Here is a 27,379-nt window from a genome sequence, read left to right on the forward strand (position 1 = left end):
GCTGCTCTTTCTCCAATACTTGCTCCCCTCGCCATGCAACCTTAATGGCAACCTTGGAACAAGCAGGCTCCCAAATGGGAAGTGGCTCCAGGCCCACGAGCAGCGCTGTCTGCATCTTCAGCTCCGGTGGGTCCCTCCCACGCACCTGCAGGCCCGCGCTCTGCGTGTTCAGAGTTCTCAGGACTCAGAGACCCACCTCTGCACCGAAGCCTCATACACACCACTGTCCCCGGCCACAGATTCATCCGACACAGCAGCTGAGACACAGGCCACTTTTAGGCTGCACCCCTGAGCCGCATTCACAGCTGGAAGACAGGGGAAAAAAGGAAGGATGAAAGACAAAAAAAAACCCAAAAAAACAAAAAAAGGAGTTCCTGTTGTGGCGCAGAGGAAACAAATCTGACTAGGAACCATGAGGTTGCGGGTTCGATCCCTGGCCTTGCTCAGTGGGTTAAGGATCTGGTGTTGCCGTGAGCTGTGGTGTAGGTTGCAGATGCGGCTCGGATCCCGCGTTGCTGTGGCTCTGGTGTAGGCCGGCGGCAACATTCCAATTAGACCTCTAGTCTGGGAGCCTCCACATGGCACAAAAAGGACAAAAGACAAAAGACAAAAAAAAAAAAAAAAAAAAAAAAAAAAAAAAAGAAAGAAAAGAAAAAGAAAAAAGGAAGGATGGCAAGGTGGGGTTTAGAAATCAGAATACATTTCCATCACAATACATACGTCTGATCCCCCTGTGGCCCTAAGATGATCCCTCTCAAATCCCCTCTGAACTTGACGGCAAGGTCCTGGCTTGTTTGGAGGTGAAGGTAACGGTAACAGATGATTCTGTGTTGAACACCCCAGACTCTGGAGCCGAATCACCCGGGTTCCCCTCTCAGCTCCAGCACACACTTCATGACACTGGGAGCCTGATTTAATCTCACTAAGCCCTGGATTCTTCATCTGTAAAATGAGGATAAGGGTACCTACCTCGCAGGGGCGGTGGGAGGACTCAGTGAGACCTTACAGGCAAGTCCTTAGTACAGGGACTGGTGCAGGGGACGTGCCCCAGAAAAGTCACTACCACTATCCTCAGCTACGACGGGCACTCCCATCACCATGGTGATGACCTAGATCGAGCCCTACACACCTGGGGCACAATAACAGCCCCCGGACCCTTGCGAAGGGCGAGGAGGAAACGAGGAACGGTTTTAAGTACCTACTGTCCTACCTGCCTGTCCCATTCCAGCCCTAACTCCGCCTGTCTTCCTTGCCCTTAACAGGCCCTCAGAAGCCTGTGATCTGGGGCTCAGACCCAGCATTCAGCACACGCCACACAATCCTTCCTTGTCCAAGTAATGGGTGCCGACAGTGTGCCAGGTCCATTGCCAAGGTCAGAGCTACTGAATTGAACAGGACCGCTCCTGACCTCCACGCAGCAGGGGAAGGTCAGATTCAGGGGCTTCAACCTCACAGCCAGCACTTCCGAGCACCCGCTGGGTACCAGGCACTTTAGGAGCCAGGGGTGGGGCAGGATGGGGAAGGGGATAGTGATGGCGGGTCTGGGAGAAGCCAAGGGGTCACCTGGGGCCTGCCTGTCCCAGCCTGTGTCCCACATCTGCTGCTGCAGCCCTGGAGACCTCCTGCCTTCAGACCCACCCCCTCTCCAGCCTCCACTAAACTACTTAAAGAGATTAATTTGTCTGCTGACTGAACAGTGGCACTAATCGCATAACCTGCTTAGTGTCTGAGCTCAGCCTGGCATCAGCTAGGGCGGGGAAGCCTTCTGGAGATGGCGTGAAGAAACGCCGACCTGAGATGTGAGTGCTCGATGGCCCCCAAGCTGCAAGGACACAGCAGGGGCCGGGAGGCAGGGGGTCACTCCCCACACCCAGCTGGGGTCCCAGCATCCATGAGCCAGCTTATTGCAGTCCTTAGACAAGGAGCGCTGGGAAGGCTTCTTGAGCCTTGTTAGAGGTTCCACCTGCACCCCCTCCTCTCCAGGGAACAATTTTCTGAAGTTTGCCACCTGCTACAGTAGGAAGCCTGTTTTTATTTCTGTTGGAGCGCACTCGGCAAGACTCCCTTCCTGATGACGGAGCCCCAGGGATCTCCCAGCTCCTCTTCTAAGGAAATGGCTGGAGCTCACCCAGCAGAGCCTTTAATTAACCAGGAAACCGCGTTGGTTCCCCCCCTGTTCCCACTGGCCCTTGTACACAGATGAACCAATGAAGAGATGACTCTGGGCACAGTGCCGGCCCTCCCACCCCTTCCTGGAGCTCAAGGTTGAGAGAGGTCGAGCTTCCAGCTGGCCTCAAAGGAGCCCTTTGCGGACAGAGCGGGCACACGGTTCAGTGTGGGTACAGGGCAGGTGGTCCTGGAGCCAGTTCTGATGTTACCCCTTCATAGCAGTGACAGTGACACCTTGCACCAGTCACTTAGCCTCGCTGTCCCTTCTTTCAGTCTAAGGGAAGGATAAAACAGCACCCACCCCCCAGAGTTGCTGTACGTATGCATGACAGTGCCTGTGTCTTGAACACCTGAACTCAATAAATCATCCTTGCTCGGTCTGGACCATCACGCCAGAGAGGCATGGTGGGGCCAGCCAGCTCCAAAGTCTCTTCGGAATAAATACACAGAGCTGCCTCATGGCCTAAGGGGAGTGTGACGATAAAGAGGTTGTGTTCTGGGGTCAGAAAAACCCAGATCCCAATCCCTGCTTCCCCAGTCGTCAGCTGGGAGGAACTAGGGAAAGTGAGAGCACCGCCCCAAACCTCTGTTTCCTTATCTATGAAAAGGGTAAATAGAAGTAACCCTCTTTCACCACATAAAGCACATTGCCCGCCCCATCCTGCACCCCCCTAAGTCTTAATAATTCATTGTGAGGTTGCTGTTAAAGAGTTTTTCTTCTAGAGAGTTCCTGTTGCGGCGCAGCGGAAATGAATTCGACTAGAATCTGTGAGGATGCAGGTTCAATCCCTGGCATCCTTCAGTGGGTTAAGGAGCCGGTGTTGCCATGAACTGTGGTGACAGCATGGCTCAGATCCCATGCTGCTGTGGCTGTGGTGCAGGTTGGCGGCTGTAGATTTGACCCCAAGCCTGGGAACTTCCATATGCCGAGGGTGCAGCCCTGAAAAGCAAAAAAAAAAAAAAAAAAAAAAGTTTTTTTTCTCCTAATACATCTTAGCTGTCATCAGCAGCATCATCTTCTGATTTGAAGCGTCCAACCTGAATCTCAGTCCACAGCATAAGGCGCCTGTTGACCCCATGCAGAATAAAGTGCCAACTCCTTACCGCAGCTCAGCAGAGCTTACGCGACGGGTACTCTGCCCCATTCTCTGCCTTGGTGGTGACTCCCTCCCCTGGGCCCCCTTGCAGTCTCTGGTTCTTATGTCTTCCCAGGCTGGCTCCTTCTCACCATTCAAGCCCCTGGTCAAATGTCACCTTCCTTCACCATCCAACCTGAACTGGCAGCCCCACCCCAACCTGAAAGGCCCCACCACAGCCCACGTTTTATTTTCTTCCTCATGCTTTTATTGGTCTGGTTGTTCAGTTATTGTCTGTGCCCTCATTTGTGTGTGGGCTTCAAGGGAACCAGGACCTTGTCTGTCTTCTACAGGGCACCTTTGTGATGGTCCCACATGGCATATCTGCTGGCTGAACATATGAATGAATCCATGTACACCCGCTAGAGAGAAGCTGTTTCAGTAGGGACTTAGTGTCTGTTTTTAATTTTTAAATTTTTTTTTTTTTTTTTGTCTTTTTTAGGGCCGCACTTGCAGCATATGGAAGTTTCTAGGCAAGGGGTTGAATCAGAGCTACAGCTGCCTGCCTATGCCACAGCCACAGCAAAGCGGGATCCGAGTCATGTCTGTGACCTACGCTGCAGCTCCCGGCAACACTGGATCCTCAACCCACTGAGCAAGGCCAGGGATCGAATCTGCATTCTCATGGATACTAGTCGGGTTCACTATGGCTGAGCCACAGCGGTACTCCCGGGACTTAATGTCTATTGAATGAATGAATCCACCATGGAAATACCCTTAGCTCAGGACCTAGAACAGAGTAAACACTTAATAAACACCTACTGCATGAACAGATAAATCGATACGCCGCATAAAGATCTGGCTCATAGAGAACAGTCAGTAAATGTCGCCCATAATGCGCACCGGGGTCTGGAGCTCAGGTCCCTCCCTCCTCCCCCCTGGAGGCCCCTGGAGGTGCTCCCTACCTTGGCCCAACTGCCTGCCTTCCGATCCTGGTTCCTCCAGCCGGTACCTCTCGCGGGTGCTGCTGCCAAGGCTCAGGTCGCAAAGAGTGGCGCTCAGCTCGGGGTCTTCGAACTCCAGGTTGCTCAGGAAGGCATCTCCAGCCAGGAGGGGGTCGGCGATGAGCGGGGAGCAGGGTGGGGACGGGGAGGAGAGCGAGGAGCGGGGGGACAGGGAGGTCATGGACTTCGGCGTGCCGGACAGGGAGCGCAGGGCCTGCAGGCGGCTGCCCCCCTCCGCCTTCTGGGTCTTGGCCACCTCGTCCTCGTGGATGGTGGTGATGCAGCCCGAGGGCCGGAAGCCCGTGGCCCCCTCCAGGAGCAGGAATTCCACCTTGCTCTGCAGTTCCGAGTCCAGCTGCTCGAAGGGGTCGTAGTAGAGGTCGGTGAAGCTGGCCGAGGTGGAGGAGTCCAGGCTGGAGGCGGCCAGGGAGCCCCGGCTGGATGTGAGGGATCCGGGGCTGCTGCCCGACGACAGGCTCTGCATGCTGCCCGAGAGGCTGGGGGCGAGGGGGAGGACACGGAGTGGGTGGGCTGCCTGGCACGTCCGCCAGGCTCTGCAAAGCACCACGTGAACTTAAAACCTATCCTCCTGGACCCGCTTGACAGGTTCCAGGGCAGACCCCACATCCCCTTTTCACCAAAGAGGACATTCCGAGAAGGCCACATACGTAGGGGGTGGCAGAGCTGGGATTCGAACCTAAGCCCGCTGCCTTAAAAGCCTACTTTTCCCTCTAGACCTCTGTTTCCCAAATCTCTATCAGGTGCATTCCGTTTCGGCATTTTTCCATATTTGAATCCAACACCAAATGTTTCTTAATACACTCCCCATGTTAATATAGTTGTCTTAAAAGGAAACTTTTAGGAGTTCCTGCTGTGGCAAAATGGGATCAGCAGTGTCTCCGCAGTGCCAGGACGCAGGTTTGATCCCAGCCTGGCACAGTGAGTTAAAGGATCCCGTATTGCCGCAGCTGTGGTGTAGGTCGTGATGGTAGCTGGGATTTGATCCCTGACCTGGGAACTCCATAGGCCATAGGGTGGCCAAAAAAGAAAAAAAAAAAAAGGAAATTTTATATCCTAGGTGTAATTCGAAGAGCAGCGCCACTTCCTACAAATTGAAGACGACCATTAAAAAATCTGAGGAAAACAAAACGTGACAGAATTCCAGCAGCCACACTGTCTAGGCCCGAGGCCAAGTCTCTCTGTGTGATGCAAGCTGGCTGGCAGGGGTGAGAGGCGTGGACGAGACACCCCGGCACCTGATGCGGGCCTTCCGTGTGCTGTTGGAAGGCCTGAGGAGGCTGTGGTCTCGGGACGTGAAGGACGCCCCAGTGCCTAGACCACCCTCCTGCCTGCTGTGCTAAGGGCGTGCACAAGCCACAGGGTGCAGGGCAGATGCTGGGCTGGGTCCCCTTGGGATGCACTCAGCCCATGGCCGACCACGCACCTTTTCAGCTGGGAGTGCAGAGCTGCTACCTGCCGCGTGGCTTCCTCCAACTCTCTTACCAGCTGGTTCCTCTTACTGTTTAACTTCAACCTGAAGGGAGAAAAGGCGTGAGTAGGGAGCCCCGAGGGATTTGGCCTCCATCTGCCTGAAGGAGGAATCACAGGCGTGTACTCACGGAGAGGTACACACAGACCCACAGACACACACACAAGGACTTCCTAGAAGCATTACGCTATGTTGTTTGGAGAAAGAGATACGGCCTCTGTGAATAATCTTACAAGAACTGCTACATGCCAGGTGCTGATTAAGAAACTTAGGACATTGCCTTCCTTTATTTGTACAATAACACTGGGTGGGAATATTTTTTTACGATTTTATATATGAGAAAACAGAGGCATTTAGAGTTAAGTAACGTACCGAAAGCTAGAGAATTAGGGGCAAAATTGGGATCCCACCCACCATCTCTCTTGGCTGTGCGCAGACATGCAGAGAGTGAAGACCCCACGAAGACCAAGGTCAAGGACCACGCGGAGACGGCCGTCTGCAAGCCAAGGGGCGAGGCCGCAGGAGAAACAACACTGCCGACACCTTGACCTTGGACTTCTGGCTTCTAAGACTGTGAGGAAATAAATATTTGTTGTTTAAGTTGCCCAGTTTGTGGTACTTTGGTTTGGCGTCCTAACAAATAAATGCACCACCTTAGGATAAAATACAGAAGGGGATAAAAAGATAGAGTCCAAGACCAGGCTCTGAGTACATACAAAACCTCAAGCCTTTTTTTTTTTTTTTAAATATAATGATTTTTATTTTTTCCATTATAGCTGGTTTACGGTGTTCTGTCAATTTTCTACTGCACAGCAAGGTGACCCAGTCACACATACATGTATACATTCTTTTTTCTTACATTATCATGCTTGATCATAAGTGATCATAGTTCCCAGTGCCATACAGCAGGATCCATTCCAAAGGCAATGGTTTGCATCTATTCACCCCAAATTCTCAGTCCCTCCCACTCCCTCCCCTCCCTGCCAAGGCTTTTGGGCAAGAGTCTGCAAAGGAGCCAGAGAGAATGGTTCCGAGGCTGAGGAAGATCCTGGCACGTGTGATGGAGGGTCACAGAAACTGGGAGCAAAGGCCTGCCCCTGGGCATGCCCGGCATCCAATTAGCAACTCCCCCTCTGAAGGCACAACCCTTGAGTTTGGAAGCAACTGCTGGATATAGGCACTGCTCAGTCTTCAGTTTCTCCTGAAATTCCCCATCTGGGCAGCTTGAGTGGATTTCAGAAAGGGTTCTGGTCCCTGGAGTGGGTTTGCTCCAAGGTCCCTGGATGGGACAGGGAAGGGGCTCCATCGAGCCAGCCTATGCCTTCATCACTCATGACGTGGGCTAATCACGCATCCATGACATTAGTGGTTCTATTTGTGGTCCACAGACCTATCACAAAGGGGGGGCATGTTTATTAAATGAACATTCTTTTTTTTTTTTTTTTTTGTCTTTTTGCCATTTCTTGGGCTGCTCCTGAGGCATATGGAGATTCCCAGGCTAGGGGTCTAATCGGAGCTGTAGCCACCGGCCTACACCAGAGCCACAGCAACGTGGGATCCGAGCCGCATCTGCAACCTGCACCACAGCTCACAGCAATGCCGGATCCTTAACCCACTGAGCAAGGCCAGGACCGAACCCGCAACCTCATGGTTCCTAGTCGGATTCGTTAACCACTGAGCCACGACAGGAACTTCTAAATGCACATTCTTGGAGTTCCTGTTGTGGCTCAGTGGTAAGGAACCCAACTAGTATCCATGAGGATTTGGGTTGGATCCCTGGCTTTCCTCAGTGGGTTAAAGATCCGGTGCTGCTGTGAGTTGTAACGTAGGTTGCAGACATGGCTCAGATCCCACATTGCTGTGGCTACGGTGTAAGCTGTCAGCTGCAGCTCCAGTTCAACCCCTAGCCTGGGAACTTCCACATGCTGTGGATGCTGGGCCCTAAAAAGACAAAATTAAGAAAAAAAAAAAAAAAAAAAAGCTTTCCTGGGTCCTACTTAGATTGACGGAATCTAAGGGGCAGTGCCTAGGAATCTGCATCTTGATGACAAATCCCAGGTGACTCTTAGGTACACTGAAGTTTATGAGCTGCTGCACTAAATGGGGATCATACAGCAGGAGCTGTGTCTCCCTTTCCTGAGCACCTAGCACGGAGCCCAGCATGTGGACGTGTTCAAGAAATAACTGCTGAATGGAAGACTTCTCCCCACGTGATGCAGGGAAAGCTTATTTGCTTTGCTGACAGACCTGGGTGTTAAATTTCCCATGGACAGATGTGTTCCACTGCTGGCCATCCTGCTGGAGGGGGAACGACTGAGCCACTGTTCCCAAAACATGAGAAGTGAGAACGAGTTCATTTCCACAGAAAACCTAACGATGCCATCCCTCCACCAACACGCCCAAGGCCTCCAACACAGGCCCTGCCATGAACACCAGTGTGTGCTTGAGGCATAACTGGAAAGTGGGAAAATGGACCACCGGAGCAGTGGACAGAGTGGCTTGGCATGGTTCTTGGCCAGCTCAATCCCCATTGCCATTCTTCCAACATCCTGCCTGGGGTGGAGGTGGGGGAGCATAGGCAGCAGGTTGGCACGCGGAGCCTGAAATGAACAAAAATCTCATTTGTTTCTTTTTACGGCCACATCTGCAGCATATGTAAGTTCCCAGGCTAGGGGTCGAATCAGAGCTGTAGCTTCTGGCCTACACCACATCCGAACTGCGTCTGCAACACCAGATCCAAACCGCCTCTGCAAACTACACCGTAGCTTGTGGCAATGTCAGCGGATCCTTAACCCACTGAGTGAGACCAGGGATGGAATCTGCATCCTCACAGAGACAATGTTGGTCCTTAACCTGCTGAACTGCAATGGGAACTCATCGATTTTTAACAGAATGGACGGGACTGTGGAATCTGACCCTTCATAAGAGCAAGACCTTGAAAGGGCGTGAGGTCTGGGGTTAAGGAGCAGCTGGGGTTTACCATTTCTGCCTTTATTTTCCTCTCTTTTGGAAGAAGACCACAGAGGCATGTTCTGATAGTAAATGCAGGTCTTCACTGGAGTCCCAACAGGGGGCTGAGGGGACCGTGGGCTGGGCAGCCTTGACTTCTTGAGCACGGGGGTGTAGTCACTGGCAGCAACAGGCAGGTGCCAGGCCACCTTCCAGAGGCACAGGCTTAGTGGGCCATATGGCGTTTGTGTGTGATGCTTGGCACATGCTGGGAGGCCGAGAACACATGAACCGTGGGAGCAGGCAGAGGATCCAGAAGGGGCGGGGATTCCTACGAGCTGCAGCTCTGCACCTGGGGTGCTGATTAAAAATGCAAGAGCCTGGGCTGCAGCTCAGGCCTGGGGAATTGGTCCCAGGGGTGGGGCCAGGGAGTCCACACTCTATTAAGCAGCTCCCAGGAGTGGTGGGGAAGGCCCACGGGAAGAGAGATGGAAGCCAGGGAAAGGATGGGGGGTGTTGGGGGGGGGCGTCCATGCCTGACTGATTTACGATGGGGGTCTGGCAGGCCCTGCGGTGTGCTTTTCCTGGATGTGCCTGTTCCTGTCCCTCCCAAAGTCACCTTGAACGGAGAGGCTGTTGTGTGCAGGGGAGAAGCATACTACTCCCATTCTGAGAGAGGAGAGAAAGCATGAGAAACAAGAGAAATAGAGACCCAGAGAGGGAACAAGAGTCAGAGGGATGAACAGAGACAAACAGCGGGCTGGAGGCAAATAGCTGAACACAGACCAAGACTCCTGGGCAGGCTTTCTCCTCTCTCTCCTGCAGGAGGCTCTCGGCCATCTGCACTGGCCCTGTGCTTCCCACGGCTCTCACCTCTTCCTGCCTGCGTGCCTCCTGGCTTCCTTCTGCATGTTCCCCCCAGAGGACCCTGCCCTCTGGGACCTCAAGTCACCTGCTCAGTAGCTGCTGTGAAGTGGTGATTCCAAAGCTTCCCTGGACCGGCCGTGAGAACTCATTATTCCAGGGGAGCAATCAGACCTTTGAGAGATGGGGCTGGAGTTCCCATCGTGGTGCAGCAGAAACAAATCCAACTAGTATCCATGAGGATGCAGGTTCGATCCCTGGCCTCCTCAGTGGCTCAGAAGGTCGGGGATGCAGTGTTGCCGTGAGCTGTGGTGTAGGTCACGGATGCACCTTGGATCCCGCGTTGCTGTGGCTGTGGTGTAGGCTGGCAGCTGTAGCTCTGATTTGACTCCTGGCCTGGAAACTTCCATATGCCACGAGTGCAGCCCTAAAAAGCAAAAAAAAAAAAAAAAAAAAAAGATGGGGCTGAAGGCAACAATAAAAGGCCTTCTAAGTGGGCAGCAGCTTAAAGCAAGCATGAGCCCTGGAGCCAGCAAACCTGGGTTGTAAGCTCTGTCGCTTGGTGATGTTGGGTGAGCCTCAGTTTCCTCATCTATAAAACGGAGATTAACCTCAGGAGGTTTAAATGAGATGAGATAGGTTATAGGGGCTGGTATATAATGGCACCTCTTGCATGTAGGATAGGGATCTCTGAGAGAATATGCAATACTAGTTTCAAGAAACCAAAATTATTATAGCAAAGAAGAGCCTCAATTCACAATCTGGTCCAACCTCTTGCCTTCAGAACATACAGATTTTCAATGTAATTTTCCTGTTGTTTTTTTTTCTCCCCCTCTATTAGGCAACTGAAGTCCATGTTGGTCAATGACCTGTTTTCAGGGTCTGTAGTGGGAAGGATGTCTTTTGACCCAAGAAGGAGTGGGGCTGCCATGAATCTGTCACCTGCTGGTGGTGAGCATGATGAAGCTAAGGGCTCCCCAGTGATAGCTGCAGGGTCTGGGAGCAAATCGGGGACCCAGAAGACTGGTAGAGAGATTAGGAGACGCATCCGGAGACCTGTGAGGGTCTGCCCAGGCTGGCTAACCATTTATTCTTTCAACTAACACTAGAGACATGGAGGTGTCTAGACACAGGCCTTGTCTCCAAGGTGCACAGCCTTATGCAAAGCATGACAGTCTAGCTGCTAAAGGAGATTTCAAGAAGGTGCTTCCTACAACTGCAAACTACCAATTGCTGGAGTCCCCTCCTCCTCCCACAAGCCTGGGATCGGGTTGGTGCTAATCAGCCCCCCTCCCAGGGGAGGATAAAGGAGAGGACAATGACACACCCCTGGAAATAATTCTGACAATGGGCTTGGCGGGGAGAGATTCCCCACCATTGACGAATCAACAGACTTTTCTTCTTTTTCTGCTTTTTCGGGCCATACCTGCTGCATATGAAAGTTCCCAGGCTAGGCTATGCCACAGCCACAGCAACTCGGGATCTGAGCTGCATCTTGGACCTACACCACAGCTCACAGCAACGCCGGATCCTTATTCCAATGAGCAAGGCCAGGGATTGAACCTGAGTCCTCATGGATACTAGTCTTGTTCATTTCCACTGCGCCACGATGGAAACTCCCTCAACAGACTCTCTGGTGTCCTTGCAAGAGGCCAGACAGAGGCTGGTCAACGTGATCCATCTGGCACCCTGCCACCTGCAAACGGGGCTTACTCAGCTGCTAGTGTGGGATGGCATCAGGGTGCCTTAGTGCTCAGGAGGCTCCCTGAAGCCATCCTAGGACTCATCATGGGGTGATGCAGAGAGAGCACTTCCCAGCACCTCGGATGCCTGGTCTGCTTCCGCTGGGGCACAAGCAAGTTTATCTGGTTTAGAAACAGGGCTTCTGCCTCTGATTTCATTGGGAAGAGGAATTCCCTTGCTCACCCCTGCATCCAAACACACACACACACACACACACACACACACACACACACACACACACATACACATTTGAAAATCACTATCTTCAATTCTAGCTCCTTAAGGGCAGGTACCTTGTTCGATAAAATATGCTACCAAAAAAAGTGAAAATAACTGAATGGATTTTAAGGGTACCTGGGTAGCGATCATGACTTAACTTCTGAATCTTCCAAAGTGTCTCGCACATAGAACATGCACGACAAACTGTTTCTTGAATGAATGAATGAATGATAGGCTGATGGACAGAGTGAATGAATGAATCAATGAGAAGCTGGAGACTGTAGGACCCACTGTGAACATGGAGTGTGCTCTGTGCAACGTGTGTGTGGAGGCTGGTGAGACACTGAAGGAGACACAGTCCTTTATAAGGTCTAAACCAGAGACTGTAAGCCAGTGGCTTTTCAGGTTAAATCAAGCCCACAGATAAAACTGACGTAGCCTTCACGGTATTTAAAAAATTTTGGAATAGGTGCCAATATTTAAAAAAAATCCCAACAACTCTCTTCTTGAAATATGGGGGCCTCTGGAGGCTGGAGACAGCACCTGCTTTAGACAAGTGGGGTTCTGTGCATTCCAGTCTAACATGGCACTTATAGCTCTTGCTTGACCCCTATAAGCGTCTCCGTTTGCATCCTCCATCTAAACCAGTGTTTCTCAAACTGCAAACTGCGACTTCTTGGTGGGAGGCAAAAGCAATTTAGTGGGTCATGACCAGCATGAAAAGAAATGCGATGTAAGAGAACAAAGGTATCAGAGGGCTGGCACACACAGAGTATGCGCTGCTTTGTGAAACTTTTGTATATTAGGTAATAAGATAACATGAGTCACTGTCACAAAGTTGGAGCATGGCTGCTCTAAACTACATAGTTTCGGGGCTTATCGTAAAAGATAATTTTTTTTTTTTTTTTTTTTTTTTTTTTTTTTGTGTGTGTGTGCCATTTCTTGGGCTGCTCCCGTGGCATATGAAGGTTTCCAGGCTAGGGGTTGAATCGCAGCTGTAGCCACTGGCCTACACCAGAGCCACAGCAACGTGGGATCCGAGCCGACTCTGCAACCTACACCACAGCTCACGGCAACACCGGATCCTTAATCCACTGAGCAAGGCCAGGGATCGAACCCACAACCTCATGGTTCCTAGTCGGACTTGTTAACCACGCCACGACGGGAACTCCCCAAAAAGATAATTTTTGAAAACCTGTGTGTGAGCAGCTTTTTGGGACAGCGATTCCCTGTGTAAAGTTCTGCGGTAGCTGGAGGGTGAGTCACGTCCCCAGATGTGCTGCTTTGGAAAGGGGTGAGCCCTCCTGAGTGTTTCTGGGGTGGCGCCCAGGGGCCCCAGGTTGCTGCTCCCCCCCCACTCCGCCTCTTCCCCAAGCTGGGGGCTAGAGCACAGACCAGCACTGAGAGAAGGTCCCCATCCCCGCAGGCCCCAGCCGAGCCCCACCTCTCCGTCAGCGCCTTGCTCTGGGTGTCCCGGGCTGCTTGCAGGTCCTTCTCCAGCCGCTTCCGGGCCATCTCCAGCTGCTCCACCTCGCCCTGGGTCCACTTCCGGGGGCTGATGAAGCGCATCTCCTTCAGCAGCTCCTCCTTCTCATTGATGAGGATCAGCCGGTCCCTCTCGGAGTCCAGCACCCCAGGCCAGGCCTCGCTGTCGAGCTTGGCCAGCTGGATCTTCAGGTTGGCGATCCTGCAGACGGAGAAGGTGAGTGCGATGGGTGTGCCCAGGGGCACTGCTGCGTGGCAGACCGCGTCTCCAAGGCTTCAAAGCGTCCTCTCTGACAGTGACTGCCTTTAGTTCGGCATGTGGTCTCAAGGAACAGATTTTTATCTAACGAACACGTGGTGCCCACCATGTGCCACTCATGAGTAGGGATGAGACAGGGGCAGTGTCCTTGCTCCGAGGGATGCTAAGCCTGATGGATCAGAAGTGGATTCGTCACCAGGCAACAGCCTCCTACCACTAGCTAGGTGACATCGGGCGAGTGGTTTCATCTCTCTAAAGGGAGTAACAAGAGCTCCGTCCTTGTGGGGTTGCAGTGACAACCCATAAAACCTTGAAGCACAATATGGCGCATGGAAAACAAGCACTCAGGAGTTCTCTTGTGGCTCAAGGGGGTTAAGGATCTGGTGTTGTCACTGCAGTGGTTTGGGTCACTGCTGCGGTACGGGTTCCATCCCTGGCCCAGGAACTTCTGCATGCTGAGGGGCGGCCCCCCCAAAAAAAAGAAAGAGAAGAAAACAACCACTCGATGAATGTTCCCACTGCTCCTGTGGTTATTCCCTGGTTTAACCACTTCTTAGGCGTGTGATGTTGAGCACGCTCCCCAAGCCTTGCACATAAGAAAGCAGTTATTCCTCCTTCGAATTGGGTGAAAGTGAGCCATGACGTGTTCCATCAGTGCTAGACCACCGACAGCCATGCACCCACTGCAACGACAGCAAATACTGCCATGGCTGACCTGGTGTTCTCAGTCCAGAAAGTGGGGGCAGCACTACGTGAACAGCTGCGGACTTGGGGGCAGAGGTCTTGGGGTGGAGTCTTGGCCCTGACCTTCTTAAGAAATCACTTGGGTTAACAGAGCTTCTAGCACAGTGCATGGTACACTGCAGGCCCTGATAAATGTTACCGGAAGGAGCTGAGAGCCCTATCCCTTCACGGCTTTGATACTCGGTATCTCACCTGTAAGGAGCGTACAATAATGGTACCTGTGAGGTGGGTTATGAGGCCCAAATGAAAACCTGTTAGCAGGAGTTATTCATATGATGCCAAGTGCTATACAGACATGAGGTATGATTATTGTTGGAACAAGCTAAGGTGTACAGTATCACTAAGAGTACTGCTACAAATATTTAAAGGCAATCATCTGATCCTGTAGGGTTTTTTTTTTTTTTTTTTTTTTTTTTTTTCCTGGGTGGAGGCATGCCTGCAGCATGTACAAGTTCCAGGGCCAGGGATCGAACCTGCACCACAGTAGGGACAATACCAGATCCTTAACCGGCTGAGTCACCAGGGAACTCAGGTCCTTTAGGATTTAGTCTTTGAAAAAATGCTTTTAGCTGTCACCATCCTAGCCTCATCCCATTCCTAAAGGGTGGCTAAAGACCTGGTGGTTAGCCCCATTGCAGAGGTGGCTGGACAGCAAGTGGCTAACCTAAGACTGCAGGTCGTAGGCATGGCCCATACTTGTTGAGAGCCCAGGCCTCTGGACTCTCGGTTCAATTTTTTTTTTTTTTTTTTGCCGCACCCGAGGCATATGGAAGTTTCCAGGCTAGGAACTACAGCTGTCGGCCTACACCACAGCCACGGCAATGCTGGACCCTTAGCCCACTGAGCAAGGCCAGGGACTGAATGCACATCCTCATGGATACTAGTTGGATTTGTTACCACTGAGCCACAACGGGAACGCCTAGGTTCAATCTTATTTGCAAAGAGTTTGTGGCCAAACTTTTTTTTTTTTTGGTCTTTTCGTCTTTTCTAGGGCTGCACCTGTGGCATATGGAGGTTTCCCAGGCTAGGGGTCTAATCAGAGCTGTAGCTGCCAGCCTACGCCAGAGCCACAGCAACGCGGGATCCGAGCCGAGTCTGCAACCTACACCACAGCTCACGGCAATGCCAGATCCTTGACCCACTGAGCAAGGCCAGGGACTGAACCCGCAACCTCATGGTTCCTAGTCGGAGTCATTAACCACTGAGCCACGATGGGAACTCCCCAAACTCTTACTTTATCAAAACACTGTTTGAGATGAGATCTCCATGCTGTGTAGAATGACCTCCATACGGAGAAACACAGCTATCCTTGCTCATTCCCCAGCCAAGTATCTCAGCAGGGAATCTTAATTACTTTAAATTCCATATTCACATATACCGCAATCCATCAAAACTGGCTTTGGGATAACTTTGGAGCTGGAGCTGCGGTTATCTATCTAGCTTCTTTGAGGCTAGACGGGCATGGTTGGGTCTGGCAAGGGCTCTGCTATATACGGGACATTGAAGGGGTGATCAATGCTTTCTTGGATGTACTTTCTTTTTTTTTTTTTTTTTTTTTTGTCTTTTTGCCTTTTCTAGGGCCACTCCCGTGGCATATGGAGGTTCCCAGGCTAGGGGTCGAATTAAGGTTGTAGCTGCCGGCCTATGCCACAGCCACAGCAACACAGGATCCAAGCCGTGTTTGCGACCCACACCATAGCTCACAGCAATGCCGGATCCTTAACCACTGACCAAGGCCCAAGGATCGAACCCACAACCTCATGGTTCCTAGTCGGATTCGTTAACCACTGTGCCACGACGGGAACTCCTGGATGTACTTTCTGATGGCACTTTCCCTAGGCTGGTGCCCCTTAAACTTTGAGCCATACATCCTTAGGAGAATCTGATGAAATCTACTAGACTCACTCCCAAGAAATGCATACGTGACAATACTTGGCATACAACGATCAGACCTTGCATGGTAACCACCTGTCCTCCCTGCTTCGAGACCCGCAGACTCTGCCTTCCCATTCAACAGGCGCTCTATTTTTCTTTTTTCCTGTTTTTGGCCGCCCCATAGCACACGGAGCTCCTAGGCCAGGGATCAGATCTGAGCTGCAGTTGTGACTTACGCCACAGCTGTGACAATGCCGGGTCCTTATAACCCACTGTGCCGGGCTGGGGATCAAACCTCCTGCCTGGCACTGCAGGAATGCCGCCACAGCAGGAACCCCAGACTGCTCTATTCTTTATACTTAAACTACCTTTGGGTGAAGGGGGAAGCGCAAAGCAGGCTCAAAGCAGCTAAGACTGGAAGCTCTGTGATGAGAAGGTTCATGGCTCAACCCCAAAGGGAAGATTTCGGCCCTTTCGTTTCTCCATAACTGAGTATCGAAGATAGACTTATTACTGCAAGCTGGAATAGATCCAGGCTTCAGTGGCTGTCCAAACGCAGAAGGTGTGTTGTTTTGCTGGACCTCTAGGGGGAGCTGAAATAGTGCACAGGACGTGTTTCTTGTCATCTGCCCTGTATCCAATTTCTCCTTCTTGGGTTAACTTTATTCCAAGTTTTCTTTGGGAAATCAGTCCGCTCATACTTTCAAAGCACTTGGCTCCCATAACACTGACCTCAACCCCCTACCCAGAGTTGGGCACATGACCCCCGCCTGGCTGGACCTTCAGAGAATTCTAATGCCTCCTACCCTGCAGTAATGATTAGTTCTCCCAGAGAAGCCAGCGGAGTCTCAAACTCAAAGCTTGTTGAAACTGCTGGGAAAGGCAGTTCCCCTTTCCTCTGGGCTTGCTAACCTGGTAGTATGTAAGCTTAGAATTGCTGGGGGTCATCTTTCCACTCTGACAGGAAAGTCTGTCAACACAAAGGCAAACAGAGTGGAGAAAAGGAGAGAGACTGAGTCTCTGAAACATCATTTTAACCCTGGATCCAGCTATGCCTGAAGGACCTCAGGACTCTGGAGTTCAGTAAGCCAAAAAATTCTTTTTTTGCTTCCCCTAGTTTCCCCAGGATTCCTGTCATTGCTGCAAAGGGTTCCACTGCTCACACACTGCTGGCAGAGGGGCACGGCTGGGCACTGCCACACTGTCCTCGGCCAGGCTTAGAATGTCCACTGGCAGGGCAACGTAGCCTAAGGAGGAACAGGTGCAGTATGCTTGGTCTCATTCCCCCCCGTAGCCTGTGGGCTCTTTCCCAGAAAGGCTGTGTTGGTGTATAGGAAGATCATGAATTGTCCAGGGTTTAAATTCTGATTCCATCTTGAAGTCATAAAACATCTTAGATCTTACTTTTCTCTAACATGGAGATAATCTATGCTATAAGATTGCTTTTAAAATTAAAGGAGACAGGATTTCCTGTCGTGGCTCAGTGGTTAACGAATCTGACTGGGAACCATGAGGTTGCGGGTTCGATCCCTGGCCTTGCTCAGTGCGTTAAGGATCCGGCGTTGCCGTGAGCTGTGGTGTAGGTTGCAGACTCGGCTCGGATTCTGTGTTGCTGTGGCTCTGGCATAGGCTGGTGGCTGCAGCTCCAATTAGACCCCTAGTCTGGGAACCTCCATATGCTGCAGGAGCAGCTCAAGAAATGGCAAAAAAAAAAAAAAAGTAAATTAAATTAAATGAGACAATGCACATACACATATGTTTTAGAACACTGTCCTGACCGTTACAGATGCTCTAAAAATGTCAGCTTTGATTATTAGTTTATTTGTGGCCGTAGAATCCAACTGCTTAGGACTCTGTGAAGCCACAGAATATCTAAAGTCCCTGGGATCCTCAGTTTAAAAGCATAGCTTGTCCCCAGTTGGGCAGGAGACACTGAAGTGGGTAGTATCTGTAGACTTTTTAACTCTGCTGCTTCAATCCCGGCTATGTTCTTTCAACCCAATTTGCTTATAAGTTCATAGGTAAACCTTGATTTTAGAGGTAGATTTTTTTGGGGGGGGGGCGTGCTGTGCCCAAGGTAATGTGGAAGTTCCCAGGCCAGGGATTGAACCCACACCAAAGCTTCAGCCTGAGCCACAGCAGTGACAACACCAGATCCTTAACCTGCTGAGCCACCAGGGAACTTTTAGAGGTTGATTCTGAGGCTGGCAGATGGAAAAATGAGTAGGCTTTGAGGTTTAAAGTATGGTTCAAAGCAACAGTTCCACTCTTTTTTTTTGGCCGCCCCATGGCATATAGCGTTTCCTAGACAGGGATCTGATCTAAGCCACAGGCGCAACCTATGCTGAATCCTTAACCCACTGTGCGGGCCGGGGATCGAACCTGAGTCCTGGCACTCCAGAGATGCTGCTGATCCCGCTGCGCCACAGCAGGACCTCCGCTAGTTCCACTCTTCATCTGACTATGTGTTCCTGGTTCAGTCATTTCCTGAGTTTCCGAGAGGACTACTTCATACTTCATAGAGTATGAAGATTATAATACATACCACACAATCTCTGAGAGGTGTGCAAAAGCCGGGCACAGAGGACACCTGCAGTAGCAGTTATTATTGTTGGAGCCATCCTCCCCTGCAGCCCCCAGCCTCCAATTACCTTCTCTTAGCTTCTTCGTATCGAAGGCGCAATCTGACCTTCTCGCCAACTGATTGTTGCCGCTGGTGCCGCACTGGAGGGAAAAGCAAGTCGGGAGTTAGGTGGCTCTGGTGGCCAGAGCGGAGCTGGGTTTTTGCAGCTCATGAGAGACTTGACAGCTTGTGTGGGAAGTAGCTAAAAATAGCCCCCAATTACTGGGCTGGCTGTGTGAATCGCAGGGAAGCTCGTTAGGGAAAAACACATTTTTTTTCCCCTTTTGGAGCCCCAAACTCAAACATTTATCACTTCCAGAAGAGAAGCCGAGGGCCCGGAATATCATCTTGCAGCCCCAAATGGCTTGGAGCCATTCAAGCCACAAAAGCATGGGGGACAGCTGGGCAGGAGGAAAGATGGACAGGCAGTACCCAAGAAAGCCAATCAGGGGGTGCTGGGGAGAGTCCACCAAACTCTCCTGGAACCCGCAGTCAGGACTGAAACAATGAGTGAGGGAGAGAAGAAGGCCCTTGAACTTGGAAGAAGGCAAACAGTTCCTTCACAAACACTTCATGGGCGCTGTGGCGAAGGAGAGGCTAGCCCTGTTTTCCACGCCTGTCGGGCAAGAGGCTACGAGGCTCACCCCATCAGACGTGAATATAGCTTCTCCTCACAAGCGCGAATACAACTACAGACACCAGAGAGAAGAGCATTCAGCCGCGGAGGCTGGTTCATTCCAGGGCACCTGCCCTGAGAAAACAAAAGCTCTTTAAAGTTACGGCCTGCCGGGGTCGGTCCTGCTCTGAGGCTTTCAGGAGCGACGTCTGGACAGCACCCGCACTATTCATTCCTAGGGCCGGGCTGAGCTTTTGAAATGGGAGGCAAGCAGCTGTCTGAACGCAGTGCGCATTGTTTTGGGAGGAATAGGAGGGAAAGAACCTCTGCTTCCCAGCTGGTGAACGCACAACAGAAAAGGGCTGCAAATTAGCATGAAGGAAACCAGAGAAAGGCGCCTGGTCCTTCCAACACGCTTTGTGCGCCGCATCTAGAGATGCCAGCACGTGGCCAGGCAACGCTCAGGACCACGGAGTCAGCGCTGGCTTTTTCCTTCCTACCGCTATCCTGTGTCATCTGCGGATCCAGAGTTCCGGACGAGCGCAGAGCTCTGGAGGGAGGAGTCAGCAGCCAGCCTCATAGCGAGCCACGGCCAGCTGCTCAGGTGAGTAACGAGAAGGTGACTCTGTCCCCTGGGGCCCCAGGCGGCACACACGATCTACTCACGCTTCCTGAGATGTCCGTCTGGGAGCTCACGTCCAGGTACTGTTTCGGCAGCGGGAAACCAGAGCTCTCCAGAGAGCTGCTGCTGGACCACAGGTCAGAGTGGGACCCTCTGTCGGTGCGGAAGCCCTCCTTGAGCATGGCGAGGCTCTGCAGCGGGAGGACAGGGTTAGCGATGCCCCTCCTGGGAGGAGGCTCTGCGTCTATCACCCTCTATGAACTTAGTAGGAACTCACGCTCACCCCAGACATCCTGCTTATTCTGTAAAGAGCTACCAGTGAGCGGGTACTGAGCTAGGTGCCAGGTACTGGGCCAGGCCCTGGACTCAGGAGAAACCAGTGTTGACACTGGCTCTGGAGCCACACGGCCGAGTCGGAGCCCCTGCTTGCTGCCTCCTAGCTGTGTGAGCTGACCTTGTTGATTAACCTCTCTGCGCCTCAGTTTCCTTCCTGAAAAATGGGAATAATCATGGGTCCGGTCTCATGGGCTATCATGTTGATTCAACAAGATCAGCTTACCACAAGCTTATTGAATGCTGACTACAGTCCCGGGAGGAATAACCTATGATCGTCCCCATTCATCCATGAGGGGGTTGTTATGCCGAGAAGCTGGCAATTGTCAGAGCCAGAATTTGGTCCTGTCTATCCGACTTAGGATCTGGCACTCTTTTTGGCAGTGCGAGGAGCATGCGAAAGTTCCCAGGCCAGGGATCAAACGCATGCTGCAGCAGTGACCTGAGCCACAGCAGTGACAACACCAGAGCTTTTAACCCACTGAGCCACCAGGGAACTCCAAGACTTGGCCCTCTTAACTGCTAAGCCTGACCGGAACATGCCTCACCATCCACTAACACCTTGTCTCAATGTGTCACTGGGCTGCTGGACCTTTGAGATTATTCCGTTTGTCACAGAGTGTAAACTTCCTTCCCCAAAGCATTTACAGCATCTCTGAGCCTCATTGCTCATCAGCCAATGGGAATGAAAATAGAATTTCTCAGGGAGTTCCCTTCGTGGCTTGGTGGTTAACAAACCCGACTAGGAACCATGAGGTTGCAGATTTGATCCCCGGCCTCACTCAGTGGGTTAAGGCTCCAGCGTTGCCATGAGCTGTGGTGTAGGTCCCAGACGCGGCTCGGATCCCACGTGGCTGTGGTTGTGGTGTAGGCTGGCAGCTGTAGCTCTGATTCGACCCCTAGCCTGGGAACTTCCATATGCCATGGGTGTGGAGCTAAAAAAAAAAAAAATAAATAAATAAAAAAATAGAATATCTTGGAGGTCAAGGGAGGAGGGGAGGTGAGATGTTCAAGTTAAGAGAAGGAGCTTCTGTGCCAGGTGTTGGTGGGTTTGAATCCCGGCTCTCCGCTCACTCTCTGGCTATGCAGCCTTCATCTGTCTGCAGGGGCGACCGAATGCTGACGTAAAGGACAGTGAGGCACGGTGCGTGCAGAGCACTCGGCACAACTGCCTGACACATTAAATCATATCTATCACCGTGTGTCAGTTCCCAGCATAGAGATGGAACACGCCACGACATGCAGATGAAGATGCTGCATTTGGGGAGTTCCGTTGTGGCTCAGCAGTAATGAATCTGACTAGTACCCATGAGGATGTGAGTTCAATCCTTGGCCTTACTCAGTAGGTTAAGGATCTGGCATTGCCTTGAGCTGTGATGTAGGTTGCAGACGTGGCTCGGATCCCACGTTGCTGTGGCTATGGTGTAGGCTGGCAGGTGTAGGTCTGATTTGACCCCTAGCCTGGGAACTTCCATGTGCCTACAGATGCAGCCCTAAAAAAAAAAAAAAAAAAAAAAAAAAAAAGACAAGATGCTACATTTTGATGTCAAGGTTAGCGATATTGAAAGCACCTCCCTCCATTTGGTTCTGTGCAAAATAAGCAAGATGGGCAGAGCTAGTGCCAGGGGTGGGGCCTTTAGACAGACCAGAGGGCTCTGCTTCCAGCTCTGCCATCGATACTAGCTGGGTGACCTTAGGCAAGTCCCTGAATGCTTCAGACCCTCCATGTTCTAGAAAAGGAGATGAAAAGCCCCCAAGTACGAGTGAGGAGAGCTCAGAGTCTTGCAGCATGTGGAACTGGCTCGCGTGAGACCCCGCACAGAAAGAAGCTCAGGCCAAACTGGGATGGGGCCCACGTCCCTGGGAACTCTCATACCTTAATGAGATCTTGCTTTTCCTTTTCTCCACAGGTGATGGCCTTTTTGATGGCTTTTGTTTCTCTTAAGACAGCCTGGGCTTCGTCCAACTTATAGCTGCCCTGAGCATCGGACATTTTCTTATCGATCCTAGGAGACAATCAGTAGGAAAGGTCAGGCAGAGATAGGGTGAGGCATGGGGTCTCCCTGGGAAAAGCACGCACAGTGCTGCAGTCCTATGTGAAGTCTCCTCTCTGTGCTGCACACCCTTCTCCCCCAGCTCCTGCCTAGTGGATAAAGCACGGAAGGTCTAGGTCAAGCTGCAAAGGTCCCATAGTGTGGGGGGCTGCAGGGGCAACCCCCTTCTCTCTCTCTCTCTTTTTAGGGCTGCACCTGCGGCAAATAGAAGTTTCCAGGCTAGGGGTTGAATCGGAGCTGCAGCTGCCAGCCTACACCACAGCCCCAGCAACGCAGGATCTGAGCAACGTCTGCGACCTTTGCCACAGCTCATGGCAACACCAGGTCCCTAACCCACGAGCGAGGCCAGGGATCGAACCTACATCCTCATGGATACTAGCCGGGTTCATAACCCACTGAGCCACAATGGGAGCTCCTGCAGCACCATTCCTGAAGCCTGGAAGGCTTCCCTGATTACCTCCCTGAGTTTTCCAGGCTGGGTGAGGTCTCTCAAGACACACTGCTCATAGCTGGGACTCGGCACTCTGCACGCTGTGCTGTAATTAATAATTTATGTGGTAGTGTCCTGACTTGATCTGACAGGCTTGAATCTGTTTGAGTAGTTTCAGTATCTGGCATAGAAGAGTCCCTCCCCCGTCACATTATTCTATTTTACTTATGAAATGAATGATTCTTCAAGTTCTCCGGTGCTTTGCATTTTTCAAGTTTCACACACACGATTTCATATAACCCCACAACACCCCTTTCTTCCCCCTCTCCCTAGGCTGCCCCACCTCACTCCCTCTCCCACTGGGAGGGAACCACTAGTTTGTTCTCTGTCTCCGTGGCTTCTTTTTTGTTTTATTTCACTAGTTTGTTGTGTTTTTCAGATTCCACAGGTGAGTGATCTCATACAGGATTCGTCTTTCCCTGTCTGACGTATCTCACTTAGCATAACGCCCTCCGAGTCCATCCATGTTGCTGCAAATGGCAAAGTTTCATTCTTTTTTATAGCTGAATAGTATTCCATAATATATACAATACATGCATCATAATTATACATATGGATATGTTACAGTAACATTCATATTAGATATGTGCCACATCTTCTTTATCCATTCACCTGTTGAGGGACACTTACCAAGATACGCTTCCATATTTTGGCTATTGGAAACAATGCTGCTATGAACAGTGAGGTACACTATCTTTCCGGAGTTTTTTTTTTTCAGATATATAACCAGGGGTGGAATTTCTAGATCATACGGTAGTTGCATTTTCAGTTTTTCCAGAAACCGCCTACTGTTTTCCATAGGGGCTGCACCAAACCACATTCCCACAAACAGTGTAGGAGGGTCCCCTTCTCTCCACACCCTCACCAACGTTTGCTACTTGTGTTCTCTCTGATGATAACCATTCTGGCAGGTGCCAGGGGACATCTCATGGTAGTTTTGACGTGCATTTCCCTGATGATCAGCATCGCTAAGCATCTTTTCATGTCCCGCAATTCGGGTCTCTCAACCTCAGGATGCTTGGGGCAGGACCATTCACCGCTGTGGGGCGGTCCTGTGCCCTGTAGGATGTTCACAAGCATCCCGGGCGTCTGCCCAGGAGATGCGAGCTGCCTCCTGACTTTGAGCGGTGACAACCCAAACTGTCTCCATACGTTGCCTGACAGCCCTAAGGGGAGGGAAGCCGAATCCAACCTGGAGAGAACCACTGCCTTCAACTGGCATGTGCTGAGTTACCGGCTACAAGAGGAAAGGCTAGAGGGATGAGGAACTCCCAGCCCACCCCTTAGTAGTGAGTGTGATCTTGGGCACGGCCCTCAAGCACACGGAGCCTGTCTCCTCCTCTGAGAAAATCTGGATGGTGTCACCTCCTTGGCCCGTGTTCACGGAACGGTGAGGAATGGCAAAGGGCATGAGGTTGGAAGGTCAGATGGGGAGCTAACTGGCCCGTCCAGGCCCTACACACAGGTTCATTTTGATGGGGGCAGAGGGAGAGATGGGGCAAAAGGGACAGGTCCTAATGCTGTTTTCGGAAGGTCAGACAAACGGGAGATGGGGGTCGGGGGGGGGGAGCGTCGAGCCCTCTGGGGGCAGGTTCTGAGGGCAGAGAGAAATTTTAACTGCTTCACACTTTCATCAAAGGCCAGGCCCCGAGGTCTCAGTGCCCAGGGAAGAAAAGGAAGGTTTAGAGTCTGAGGAGACACCACAAACCCATTATTTCAGGATGAGAAACCACTCGCAGGCATTCCTTTCTGGTTTCCTGCTAGAGGCCAAGCTGTCCTGGGCTAAAAATAACCTGAGTGGGGAATCACGGCTTTTCATCCTGGCCTCACTCATCGTCTGTGCCTCTGAACGGGGGAAGCAGGGGAAAGCGGGGGGACAGATGTGGTCTCAGTGCTGCCCCCCCCCCCACCAAACCCTTTCCAGTGTCATGGGGTGGGAGGACCCAGCCACTTTTCAGCCTCTCTCTTCGCAGAATCTGGGGGAAGGTGACACTCACCCACTGGTTCAGCTCATGGTCAGCAAACCCAGACGGAGAAAGAAAGAAGGCTGGCGAGGCTCAAAGCATCCCTCGTAGTGGAGAGTGGAAAGGAAGGACCTTGGCCCCATCACCCGCCTTGAGCCCTCATCAGTGAAACACTGGGCACACTCCCTAGCTGCAGTCTCCTCCGTGCATCACGTCTTCCCACTGAACACAGCGTGTCTCTCCCTTTCGAGGACGCGGGCCTGAGCAAGGCTGCCGGGTCAGCCAGGCCTGGTCTTCGACAGTCTGGGGACACTTCCCCAGCAGAGGCCTGACCCAGATGCTCCCTGGCAAGGACGCCCCCTGCTCCTGGCCTTGAGAGCCAGTGTCCAGGACCAGAGGTGGCCCTGTCTCAACTCCAGTGGGAAGCGGGGTGCTGGGGAGATGCTGTTTGCTTGAACGTGTCCCAGGGTGGGAGGCTCTGGGGAGGGGGCTGTGCCCAGCTGTCCTTTGCCAAAAGGGGGAGGGTGGCTTTGCATCCTCAGCAGGAAGAGACAGAGGCGGCCTGTGTGCCGGGCCTCAGGCTCCTCAGACTGCGTCTACCTGATTGCTCTCAGGGGCCTTAGCAACCCAGGCTCTGGAATTTGGCTCCAGAGAGGAGCTGGGAGAGGGAGCACTCTTGGGATTGGGGACTGGGGGAGGGGAACAAAGGGTGTCCATTATGCACTCGCTGAATGAATCTTTTTTTTTTTTTTTTTAAGAGACAGAAACGTTGTGTGGCTGGTGGGGAGGAGGGTGTATGGTGGGGCGGGGTGGGGGGTGCGGGACGCGTGTGTTTTAGGATTTCCAAAGTACACAGTTGTCCTTTCTCTCAGCACTTTGGATTCACACCGCCAGCAGCCACAGAGAAGCAGGGCGAAGGCTCTGACAGCAGCCAACACCTCTAGGTCATGTCCAGACACCTCTCACCTGGGCAGGGGACCTGCAGGAAGATACTGTCCCGCCTTCCACCCACGGGGAGTGTGCCTAGTTTACCACTGACGAGGGCTCAAGGCCGCTGACAGGGCCAGATCCCAAGCTCTGCTCTCAATGGCTCTTTCCAGTCTCTAAGGGGCTGCTTCAATCCTGGCCAGCTTTCTTTTTTCGCACACTGGGTTTGCTGACCTTGAAGTGAACATACGGATGTGCTTCGCCTTCCCCCAGGTTCTGCAAAGGGAGCGGCTGAGAAGTGATCAGGTGGCTCCCCCTGCAACCCAGCAAGGCGCTGGAAAGGAAGGGTCCCCAGGAAGAAGGAAAGGGCCTTATGTTTTCTGGGTCTGGGGAAGGTCTTATTTGGGACGATGCCAGGGAGGGAAGTATGAGGACATGAACTTCAAAATCCAGGAGCCCCAGCTTCCAATCCCGGCTCTGAGGCTCACAAGCCAGGTGGTCTTGGGTCAGTTTTCAGCTCCGCTCCTGCTCTCATCTATAAAAACTGCTCTTCGGGGAGTAGAGGCAATGTAAGGGGGTGACTGCTGCAGAGCTCACCCAGCACCGCCTCTAGCCCTGGGGGGACGCAGAGTTCATCTGAGTTCTTCCCAAGTCCAAGCAGGCAAATAGCTAGAAGTCACCACCCCCTTCCTCTCGCGGGCTCTCCCAGTGTGCCAGGCACGGTCATGCGCTTGAGTGGAGTTTTCCAACTCCACGTTTACGGTAACTTCTTTTTCAGATAAAGGAACAGAAGCTCAAGGGGGTTAAGCCACTTGTAAATGTTGAACCTAGGCCACCTGCCTTTGGCGGCGACATTCCTAACCCTCGATGCCAAGGTGGGCACCAAAGCAGAACCCTTCCTGCGCAAGCGGTCACAGGGCCGGCTTCCGGCCGAGGAGGGCGGAGGCAGACAGAGCGGCGATGCCGTCTTATCCGGCCTGGCATCAAACGGGTGGGCGGGCAGGCGGAGGGAGGGGAAGAAAAAGGCGGCGAGGCTTTGGGGTTGCAGCGTCAGCGAACGACACCATGCTGCTACCGGGTGACAAAGTGGTAAAACAGGTTCGTGGTGGCTTCGGGGAATAAGAGCAAGTGTTCTAACCAGAAGCTCCTAAGGGTCACAGGAACGGGGAGGGGGAAGGGCACCCGTGCTGAGATGACCTGGGCGGGCAGGTGTGAGGGGCAGCCCTTCAACGATGTGCTCAGGACGCGCTCTGCGACCAAGCAAAGGACTCACGAGGCTCTCGGCTTGGCAGGACGTTTCTGAACTCACATTACTGCCCTCACCTGTCCTTGGGACCCTGGAAATTGCCAAAAAATGTAAAGCATAGCCCCTGGTCCTACGGAGATGAGAACCCGGTCTAAGAGACAGGGCTGACATCTGTATGTACACACATCTAAATAACCTATATCCATATACACACAAATGTATCAACACAAAGTCATAATACATAACACAAAAATGTTTCTTACACAATCTAGGATATAAAGCCATACTTTCTTATACCTTGTGTTGTGGGTGTGTCACGGCGGCTCGGCAGCGGGGGTTTGGTGAGTGGGGAGCTATGGATAAGAACCTATGGGACCCTTGAATGGTGGTCACAGCCTCCTCGATTAAGAGCGCTTGCAGCCAGACACCCAAAGGCTCCGGGCTGTGGCTGCAGAGTGGTGGCAGTGGACTGAGGTCCAGAGAAGCAGGACAAGGTGCAGTCAGGGAGAGAGAAAAGGCAAGTGTCTACAGAAGCTGCTGTCTGTACAGACTTGGCTTCCCTGGGAATCTCAATGGACGTCCCTTAGAGCAGAGACGTCTACCGGCTGTCCTTGGAGCTTCCAAGAGG

General features: G+C 52.1%; 1 protein-coding gene across 1 annotated transcript in view; it reads right to left on the reverse strand.

Moving 5' to 3' along the window:
- The window catches only part of WWC1 (WW and C2 domain containing 1), a 176,812-nt gene that overhangs the window by 36,445 nt on the left and 112,988 nt on the right, over positions 1-27,379 (reverse strand). Inside the window, 8 exon segments of the mRNA XM_021077057.1 lie at positions 197-305; positions 4,211-4,746; positions 5,694-5,783; positions 12,958-13,200; positions 18,528-18,573; positions 18,576-18,600; positions 19,782-19,928; positions 21,947-22,076. Of these exon segments, the coding sequence (XP_020932716.1) occupies positions 197-305; positions 4,211-4,746; positions 5,694-5,783; positions 12,958-13,200; positions 18,528-18,573; positions 18,576-18,600; positions 19,782-19,928; positions 21,947-22,076 (1,326 nt within the window).

Source organism: Sus scrofa, chromosome 16 (assembly GCF_000003025.6).
Source record: "Sus scrofa isolate TJ Tabasco breed Duroc chromosome 16, Sscrofa11.1, whole genome shotgun sequence".
NCBI classification, from domain to species: Eukaryota; Metazoa; Chordata; class Mammalia; order Artiodactyla; family Suidae; genus Sus; species Sus scrofa.